This window comes from Anoplophora glabripennis, unplaced genomic scaffold (genome assembly GCF_000390285.2).
Source record: "Anoplophora glabripennis isolate ALB-LARVAE unplaced genomic scaffold, Agla_2.0 scaffold82, whole genome shotgun sequence".
Classification (NCBI taxonomy): domain Eukaryota; kingdom Metazoa; phylum Arthropoda; class Insecta; order Coleoptera; family Cerambycidae; genus Anoplophora; species Anoplophora glabripennis.
Window position 1 is genome coordinate 998,669 of NW_019416227.1, and position 10,659 is coordinate 1,009,327.

Here is a 10,659-nt window from a genome sequence, read left to right on the forward strand (position 1 = left end):
TTAATGGTAATAAATAGGATACAGGGTGTTTCTAGCATAGAACACACCCAGCAGGGTAATTTATTGTAAGTAAAAATGTAAAACACTTTTTTGTTACTTAAAATTAGTTTGTTTGTAGAGTAATGTTTTTATTTGCCACTTTGAGAATTTTCTAAAAGCTTCTCGAATTCGTCGTCGGCGTTTATAAGATCTTCCGGATTTACTACCAAGTCTGCGTTAGCTAGAGTTTGTTCCACGTCGATTTTCTCTATAACCTCGTCAATAAGCGACTGTTCCCTCTCGTCTTCCAAATCTAAAAGGAAAAAGACAATTAACATGAGTGCAGCCTGAATTGGGAACATCTATATACCCCAGGTGCAAAATAGTAGTCTATTTGTTGTTCTATATTTAATAATTTTTAGAACCCTCTAAAATGATACGCCCATGGAATCTCTTCCCTCACGCCTTTCCTAAGGGTGTAAGGTTGAAAATGAGTCACTATTTTGGACTTGGAGTATAGTAATAAAAGTTGTAAAGTTTCTTCTTACGGAAGTCATTAAAAAAAATATATGATGTTTCAGTTTTATTCTATTTTTTATGAGACTTCGGGAGCAGTATTTTATGGAAACTTGCGCCGATATAACGTACACCAAATTTAATTCAAATACCTCTATTATTTCAGAAGATATTTACAGTAAATGATTTTTTTTTTAATTATTAACACCCTATTTTCGAAATAAGTTTGACAAAGTACCATTATTTTCCATTGTACTATCTCGAAGTCTCATAGAATAAAACTGAGACACCCTGTATTTTCAAGTACGATCTTACCATGCAAACTACTAAAAATGGAACTATCTTCAGTGTTTTCACTAATTTGTTCTTCAGCCCCTGAAATGAGAGAAAAATGTACGAGACAATACACTTTATTTTGACGTATATTTGTGGAAAGATGAATTAATGATTTTTCGAAATACACTAATGCAAAATGGGTCAAACGATTTTCCAAAATTTTTCCGTGATTTTGACAGACTGTATTTAGGTGAAAAATGGTTGTATCGGAATTTAAAAAAAAGTATTTTGAAGCACTAAGATTCTAGTTTATAGATCTTTCGGTCGAAATTTTTTAGGAGCTACTGTTATCATGCAATTCTAAGAAATAGCGCGACAAAAAAATATTACAATTTTCTACGGACTTGGAAAAAATTTTTTTTTGTTTTTTTGGAAAACTTTCCGGACATTGAAGAAAACAAAATCCAATTGTTTCCAACACGATTCGGCTATTCCGTCCTGTGCTTCTGTTCATCAACTTTTACTTAAATTACAATTGAAGTTGATGACCCAACCAGATTTCGATTCATACAAATTCAATCGAGACAAATTTCTAATTAATTTTTTTGTAGTCTGTAATCACTTAAAAGCAGTTCATTTTCAAAACTATCCTTTTTCTTTAAACGTTATTTGCGGTAAAAATGTGAGAAAACCTCAAAAAAAAACATTTTTTCATTTAAACAACGCTATTAGCTCAAAAAATTTATTAATTAAGCTCAAAACACGTGACCCTTTAATTTTTTTCAAAAGTTTGACTTTGAAACAAAGAAACGGTTTACTAGATCGAGATGAAACGTTACAGGGTTCTTCTGGGTATGTCGAAATGTAAAAATAATGCTTAACATTAGTCATTTCGTGAATATTTCTAATTTAGCCATCAATTTTCTAAAAAATCATAAGTTACCTTTTTTCCGAAAAATGTCGGCAGCATGTTTTAGGAAATTTATTCCAATTTCCGAAACTGCTCTTCAATTGTCTGTACGACCATTTGTCGTCGAGATATCGATGACTGAAAGTCCGATATTTTGATGAATAATGGTCGTATCGAAATTTAAAAAAAAAGGAAATTGGAGCTGAATAAACAAGCTATCTGCTCCGTGCAATGGCTTAGCTGAAAAAAAAAATTCCAAGTACGTGGAAAATAATAAAAAAAAATTTGCAAAATTTTTTTGTCGCCCTATTTCTTAAAATTGCATGATAACCGTAACTCCTAAAAAATTTCGACCGAAAGATCTAAAAACTAGAATCTTAAAGCTTCGAAATGCTTTTTTTTTAATTTCCGATACGACCATTTTTACCTAAATAGTCTGTCAAAAATCACGGAAAATTTTCGGAAATTTGACCCTTTAATTCTTTGCATTAGTTTAGCTACACTCTCATATAATATTGCTTATTATCTCTATCCTGGTATAAATTAATCTATTATAAAAAAGATGGCCTTAAGATAACGCGTGTGTGTGAGTACCTAATCCATTATTAATTCATTTGAAATGATATATTACCTTGGCTAACGTGGTATTCATTCGATTCTAATTTGTTTGTATTGTCTTCACCTTGGTCATCGTTCATTTCGATTTCTGAAACAAACAAAAGGGATTTTTTATCTTCAGTTTGCCTTATTTGCATGTGTTACTGTACAACGTATTGTTATTTAGAACAAGGAGATCTACCTGACGTATATGTGGATTGTGATAGATCATCTGTTGCAGCTTCAAACTTTGCAACAATTTCTTCAACGTGAACATTTTTAATTGAAGTTGTTCCTTGGTTTACTTCTTCTTCGTCGTAACCTTCAAAGCTCAGTTCGTGGGTAGTTTCGTTAATCTCAACCTTTTCAGGATTGTCTGTCGAGATATCAAAAATCGTAATTAAATACGTCACTTTTTAGGTGACTAATACAGATAAACGCTTAAGATGTTTATCAATAAATTACTTGGGTAAATGACATTATCTTACTTTGAACTAGTTCAAAACAAATTTCATGAAATATCTAACACTTACCTGAAGTTGATATCGGCTGCGACACGTCTTCTGCATCTACCTGTAGTGTTGCGATATTTTCTTCCTCTCGTATATTTTTACTGTCAGCCATTCCGCCACTTACTTCTACTTCATCAACACCTTTAAAAGTCAGTTCTTCTCTTGTCTTTATCTCATCTTTAATAACATCCTCTACAAAAGTAGGAGTTAATTGTATGTCTGTTTATTAAAATACTTACTATTTTACCTGTACTAGCTTCAGAATAATTAACTTCTTCTTCCTCGAACCCTTGCAAATTTGAAACATGTTCTTCTTCTGCGTTATAGTTGTCCCTTTCGGAAGCTGAAAGGCAAAGCTTTATAAACTAAAGAGTCATAAAAACCGTAAAAGAACTTACTAAATGTGGCTTTACCATTTGGAACGGTGTCTTTCGTTTTATTTTCTTTCCAATCTGCAATTATAAAAATACTAATTCTGTTCGAATTTGAATAGTTCATCAGTCTGTCTTACCTACAATAGAAGCATGTTTTGCTCGAATATCCTCGAACTCCTTTATAATATTATGTACGTGTACGTGTTGTTCTAAGTTGTTTTCAACTGGTTCCTGGTTATCTGTAATGAAAAACAATACACTAAGCTAAGAGAGGAAGGAATCGACTTTATTACGTCTTTAAAAAGTAGAAACTGGACATCTGAGTTGACTAAGTTCGATTAAGATGATCAATAAATAAAGTACTGTATTTTTATTACACTTAGACTAAGCCATTAATAATAATAATTGCCTATATACTATTTTATAACTTGTTTAGTTTATAAGCAAGACTAATCTTACCTGTCGAAATTTCTTCAATCCTGTTGGATTCATCTTCATTTTCCGAAGCAACGTCGCTCTCAGCAGTCGATTCCTCTTCCGAGTTATTCTCGATGACAGTTCTGCTTCTGCTATTCTCTCGACTGAGCTCTAAAACACTACTGCTTCGGTTAATATCAACGCGTTTCAGTAGTCCGCTGTAATTCATGTAATTCCCTGAAACTGACCTCTTCAACCTGATGTTTCCCAAGTTTCGTTCCGTATACGGGATATCGCTGATATTTTGAACAGATCCACCGAAATTATCTCTTGTCAGCTGGTGATTCTCAACTGTTATGATTTCGAGGCCCCTGGAGCTGGATCTTTGCTCGAAAAGACTACGTAGCTTTGTGACTGAGACAGACTCGACTTTTTCTCCGAAGATTCTATTATTCTCTACTTCTTCCGTAGATTGTTCTTCGATTTTTTTCTCTTCTGGCTTTGGTCGTTCTCTGGTAACGCTTTTGGTCACGGCGACTTTTTGGTTGACTTTGACCACTCTCTCCTGTTTTGGTGGACCGTCGGTTTCAGTTTTAGTTTGGTGTTGGAAAGTTTCTTTGAGCTTCTTCACAGAAACGATGTACTCTTCGCCTGAGTCTGTAACATCTAGAGTACTGTTGCTTTCCACATATAACTTTGGTTGCGCACTTGAGTCAGTACTTGATTGCGTATCCACAGACCTCAAAGTCTTTGTTTCGCTCTTTGGACTCGCTTGAATGTGATCAGCGTAAGTCGTATACTTGTACTGATTGCTTGGTTTAGTTTCTATGACTTGATTTATGTTTGTTGGTAGTTTCTGGTTCAAGAAGGAAACCAAAGTCTGTGTCCTTGATATCAACCGCTTCTTCCTCGTCGGTGCATCTTCATCGTCGTTTTCAATATTCGCTATGCTCGTCAATATATTGAAAAATTGTTCTTGAAAAGCAACGTGCTTGGCCTTGTTGTATACTTCGTAGAAGTTCAAGTCTGTTTCTAATTTTATCAGGCCCTTTTCTACGTCTTCCAGCGTGACGAATTCATTAATGCGGACTATTACGTTTTTGTTAAGGACGTTTCCAAAAGATCTCGCTCTTGGTCTGGAAAACTCGACCCTTACAGTCTCGCTTTTGCTTTCGAAAGCTGAAATGAGGTCCTTAACGCTTATCCTCGATACGAATTGAGTGGTTTCAGCCATTGTTTAAGGAATGTGGAAGCTACGATAAATTATTGAAAGTAAATTACATTTTGTATTATGAGTAATTTGATTATCTACACCAATTATCTATGAAATCAATTCTGATTATCAACATTGGAGGTCGTAAGGAATTTTAAATAAAAAATAAGTGGTTTTAGTGAGACAGGGGTACTTTTTCAATGGACGTTCAACCGGGAACAAGATGTGACGAGCAGGGAATTTCAGTGTTCTTATTAAAATACGTCATTGTGTACTGGGAACTTTTAAAAATGCTAACCATGTGCTCATGGTTCATTGTGCATACAATATTGTGAAAGGAAATAAAACTATAATGTGAACTGGTCAAAACACTCATGATTTCGAATGTAAAATTCTTTGAAAAGTAAGATATTTTTCTTGCAATTTCGTATGGGTGTCCCAATAATAAGCAGGTTTAACAAAACTTAGCTCTATACTAAGTTGCCTCGTTTAGCGGCTAAAGGTTGCAATGTGGAAAAAAATGCTTTTTTCAAATATGGGGTCTGTTCAGAAAACAACTGAATTCTATTTCTTTAAACTTTATTATTAATTTTATACATTATTGGTCCTTGTTTCTTTTAAAGTAAAAATAAGGAAAAGTTCCGTAGAATTTAATGAACTACTTTATTCCAGCCGAATATTAGTCAAAATGGCGCCCAAAGTTCACAAAACAATTTTTTTCGTTAAAAAATAACTAAACAATTAAAAAAGTGTTTTAGATAAAAGTTGTAGAACTTTTTATAACAAAAATTTTGAGTCCAACCCGATGTCAATTGATAAATGAATGTATTAGTTATTGCAAATGAATGGCTAAAATTCGCTTTTTTTTAAACTTCTATATTTTTAAAACGAAAAAAGATTTTTTTACGAAACTTTTAGATTAGATAGTCCTTGGCAAGTAGAATAAGTGCATTTTTGTAAAATTGTAAAATATTTTATAGTTTTTGCAAAAATTGAGTTTTTCGAGAAGACATTTTTTTCAAGTTTCAATAAATCATACAGTAATGCACTTACGTGACCCATCTTGGGCTTAAAATTTTTTCTAAGAGTTGGACTTTCCTGTGCAAATTGTGCGCGTATTACAAAATAATTGAAAATATGCGAAAAATTGACCGAAACTTCGACTTCTTTTTTCGGGTCGAAAAATGTAGATCTTTTTCTTATCGTCGAAATTTAATCGGAATGACATTATTGCCATTTGACAGCTGACATATTTCCGCAAATTTAAAAAAGAAATGTCCTACGACCAGCAGAAGCCGAGAAAAAAATTTTTTTTTCAAAAATCTGCTACGGCCTCATTTATTAATATTAAGTTCCGAAATTTACACATGTTGTAGTTGAATACTTTTACTTTAATATAAAAAATAGTCCGCAGTAATTGACCCCCATTTTTTTCACTAAACTTAATTTTGTTGGGCTCCGTAAAAGTTTAGTTAAATCTGCTTATTTTGGAAATTGTGGCAGCTCCATGTACGCGGAATTTTGGGACACCCTGTATAACGTCAACTTCATTCAATACATCTCTTTCGATACATTAATGACCTATAAATTTTAGAGTTTGCATAATTCAATTAATGTTAGGACTTTTTGGACAAACCCAAATCAAAAATCCACTTAATTTCATCATTCGATTAAATTTAATTGTTGTTCACTATAAATTCACTAAATCGTGAGTAATATTTCCAGAAACAGTGTGCCGATATTTGTTATTTATCTTCATTCATATGTGAAAATAATATAATATTAGATCAGGTAACAATGCTTGTGGTTTTTAAAGGATATACCACCAGTGTGGGACATGATACGCCTACATTTCAGGAAATACAGAATACTACTTCCACTTAAGTTGTTCATCAAGTTATAAATTCTTTTTTTGTACATCTTCAGAATTATTTTCATGTTGAGGCAGGCTAGGTACTTTGTTTTTTAAAAACGCCACGTCGTTTGTACTCTGTCTCTATCTAAAATAATTCCAACACACACTTTTACCATATAAATTCCCCGCAATATTTTCCTCGCATATATTAACCATTTGAACACGACGCGCGCATACTAGATTACCCAAATATCCAATTTTACATTCAGCACATGACTTTTTAATAGATTTATTCGTGATTGTCAACAAACAATGAATTCCTTCTAGCTATTTGTGATAAACTATAAATAACCAACACAGTAAAACTTGATAAAACCACCGGTGGATTAGAAGACCATAAATATAAAATATTAAAGCACGAGAGACATGTTTTTTCATATCAAAAAATAAAGCAGAGTAAAACAATTCAAGATATCAGCGCACACCATGTATCTAATTTAACGTTACGTTACATTGTTACATTATTAATTTTCACCTGACACGGCATTTTATTGTTGCTTCTACAATATATAGTACATGCTCAGGTACATTGTTATTTTATAGACTCATCTATCAAACATATCTACCTTAGATTAGTGTGTTTGTAATCGTAACCGTAATTAATATCTAATACGGCACAGAAACATTAATTCTTCATGAATTATATAAGCTGCGGTAAAGTGTATTTCTAAACTTACGGTTTTAACGAAGAAAAAATCACATACCTAAACCTATCACTCAAATTTTAACACTTTATTACACTGTTTCTGCAAGATGATAAAAAGTAATTTCGTAAATTACGTCGAACATTATCGGGAAAATATCGGTATAATTGGTTATAAAACAGCATGTACTACACGTTAAGTAAATCAGATGTAAACTCTGATATCCATTTCGTGAAATACTTGTAAATTTTAATGATAAGATAGGCGATTATGAGATTATAGATCTTTGTTGACTTGTCCGGCTTGATCAGACACTATTTGGGAGAAAAAAAACAAGGTACTTGGAGTTTTCATCGTTTAAAACGCATAGTTTTTACATTGTCTTGGCCAAACAGGGTTGGCTTTGGTTTGTCAACTTTTTCACTAATTTTCTCAAATAACAAAATAGGATTGGCAAGATTCAATAACCTTCTTTGATTATTTTTAGCAAATTTAATGATAGGAAAGATTGGATATAGCAAAAATAAAATTCAAGTACCTACCTACACTTCAAAATGCACAAAAACGCATCACGTGTACGGAATAAGAATCTGCAACTAATTTGTTTATATATTAACGACATAGTTCAAATTGTTTAACTTAAATACCTATTTTTATGACTTGTGCATTGACCGCTTCGAAAGTACTAAAAAAATATTTATAAATCGATGTAAATGAGTAAAGGTTTTTTTCCTCTATTAATTTTCGGAAAATATGGACTAATTATTTATTTAGCGATGTAAAAGTTAAAGAACTTCTTATTTATATAACTTTCTGTATAAACTACCACCTTTCAGCAGTCGAATTAAATTACAAACATTCAAAAACTTTTTAAAATTTATTGTTTAACCAAATTTTATAAAAAGAAATCCTTAGATGTTCGTCAGCCTCTTTCATCAGGTTTGGATCTGCTCTCCTGAACCTAAAATTATTCGAAACCTTGCACTATTATTGTTACGTCACCAATAAAAGTCCAGTAGTAGTTTATTTTATTTTACGCTTATATTTCGATATTGTAACTTTTAAAAAACCTAAATATGATTTACTTTCGTCTCATCACCATTTTCCCAATACACTTTTCTGTTATTTGGCATTAGCACATTTTTTAAAACAGTTTCCCAACTTTTTCATCTATTTCTTTATGCTAAAATCGCTTCTGGAATTGGTAAGTGACAGGAATTAGGTAGGTAAATAAATTATATAAATATGAATCCTAATTTAATTTTAATCTAGAAAGAAATGTTTCCGTATAATGAAAACCACATCAGCGCTAGAACCACAGTAGAAGGTCGCTTGGTGTTTTAAAGATTGTCTATATTAGCATATGGCTTGACAATTCAGGCGTTATTTTGCTAATATTGCCTTAAATATGGGCGAGGTTGATGCTCCTCTAATGACAGAGGAATTAGATGAGCTCAGACTAAATTATTTAATTGAAGATGCACAAATTCCGAATGTTCAACCCATAGATTTGACAATACGGAGGATTGAGCCAAAGCCGACTTTGTTTGTGCATTGTAATTCTTCCAAGATGAACTGCAAAAGCGGCAGCAATTTGGCCAGTCACGTGACCTAGGATACAAATCGCACGCGAAAAAATTTTTTTACTGCTTAGGAAAATCTAGACGACTTGTCAGAAAATTGGTCATTTTATGTTGTAGATAATTAAATTACCTACAATTTAAGGTATCTATAGTGATATTTCACCAATTTGTTAACTATAAAATAATGATTTAATGCGGAAAAATCAGTTTTCGAAAATTGCGCATTATTATTGAAAAAAGCGATGGATGTTGATGAAATTTATGGAAAAGACGGTCAATCCAAAGACCAACATGTGTGTCAAAGACCGATTTGACTTACAATGAAATTGTTGCTCCAGGTATTTGTTAATTAATTTCGTTCGTTTTCTTGCAAGTACCTAATTATTTAATTACTAAACGTTAATTTTAGAACTTTAATATCGTAGATATAGATTCTAATTCCAAACAAACGTATTGAAAAAAGAAAATTTCAAAAAGTTGAAAATAAGTAGCTCTTCACAACTTACAAAGTAGATCGTGCAAAACGGCGTTATAAACAAATTGTCCCAAGGTCAGGCAAACGCCGCTCGGGAATTCGCTCTTTTTGCATTATATAGATATTATTATTACGGTAATTAAAAAAAAAGGGAGAAATCACCTACGCCTCTTTGTTCCGAAGATAGATTTTTTATATGTTAATTATTAATTAACTATTAGACGTATCAGACTGGGATTTTAGAGACAATTAAAGAAATGGTTAAACTTTCATTTTCACAAAGTTTTACATTGCTAGTACATTTAATAAACGCGTTAGCATAAGTAAACGTTAACGTTAATGAATCGTCTACACGCGGGAGGAGCACCGGGCCCGCGCATGCGCGTGAACATTGCTCTCGTCGCAAACGAGATTTTTGACTTGAACGTTTCCAAATTTGGTTCAGTGCAATTATCGAAAACTTTTCTGCATTTGTTCTTTATTTTACAGTTAACAAATTGGTGAAATACGACTTTAGATAGGTACCTTAAATTGTTTAAGTATTTTAGTCGTCTACAATATAACCAATTTTCCGATAGGTCGTCTAGATTTTCGTGGGCAGCAAAAAAGTGAAAAATATGTAAAATTTGCCAACTTCGAATTACTTTATTCATATTTTATCATTATATCCTTCCCTCAAGCTTGCAGATTTTTTTAATCTACATAAATTCGACTGGAGTAAAAGGAATTATGTCTGATCAGGAATATAAATTCTTTTTTGGAAATAATACAATTTCAAAAATTACAAATACTTAAAACCACGTAATGGACATAACAAATCGCGCATGATAAGCCTGCAAATGCCCTAAGTCAAGTGATGTGAGACTAGCTTCACCCCTCTAACATTTTCTATGCTTCTCCTGATTCCTGCTGGAACACTTTATCAATCTTACATTACAATATTCTGGTAATTCCTTACAAGTTGTAAGACTTTCAAGTTTTCCGCCGTTGAGAAATTCGGAACCGGTACTCTTTTATCAGCCATTCTCAAATTTGCAAATAATAAAAACAATGGTCGTCTCCGTTATCGCAAAATATTATCAATACAACTTTTAACAGGCATGCTTCACCTGCCACTTCAAACGCTTTCCACCGATTGATCCTGTCAACCGTCACAAATCATCTGAAATAGCACTGCCGACAGTGTCAATGAGTTTGATAAGTTAAATTTAATGAAGTGCAAAATTTCTTTCTATTCGACGTGATAAG

At 32.6% G+C, this 10,659-nt stretch overlaps 1 protein-coding gene across 3 annotated transcripts; it reads right to left on the bottom strand.

Annotated features, from left to right (window-relative positions):
• On the bottom strand, positions 1-7,558 carry LOC108903417. 3 transcript variants are annotated; one of them, XM_018705586.2, is made up of 11 exons: positions 7,414-7,558; positions 3,830-4,834; positions 3,624-3,760; positions 3,302-3,403; positions 3,189-3,242; positions 3,038-3,133; positions 2,812-2,982; positions 2,481-2,654; positions 2,313-2,387; positions 811-870; positions 1-292 (listed from the first exon to the last, which is right to left on the bottom strand). In XM_018705586.2, the coding sequence occupies exons 2-11, from the start codon at positions 4,813-4,815 to the stop codon at positions 129-131; spliced, it is 2,019 nt and encodes a 672-aa protein (XP_018561102.1). In that variant the 5' UTR covers positions 4,816-4,834; positions 7,414-7,558; the 3' UTR covers positions 1-128. The 3 variants fall into 3 exon arrangements, with proteins under 3 accessions (XP_018561102.1, XP_018561100.1, XP_018561101.1); XM_018705584.2 differs by having other exon boundaries at positions 3,624-4,834; XM_018705585.2 differs by having other exon boundaries at positions 3,624-4,834; positions 7,387-7,558.
• Positions 7,559-10,659: the final 3,101 nt, after the last annotated feature.

Coding starts and splice junctions, on each gene's coding strand:
- LOC108903417 (XM_018705584.2), bottom strand. CDS start 4,815: ATGGCTGAAACCACTCAATTCGTATCGAGGATAAGCGTTAAGGACCTC. Junction 3,243..3,301: donor AAAACATGCTTCTATTGTAG/GTAAGACAGACT, acceptor TTATAATTGCAG/ATTGGAAAGAAAATAAAACG. Junction 293..810: donor CATTTTTAGTAGTTTGCATG/GTAAGATCGTAC, acceptor TTTTCCTTTTAG/ATTTGGAAGACGAGAGGGAA.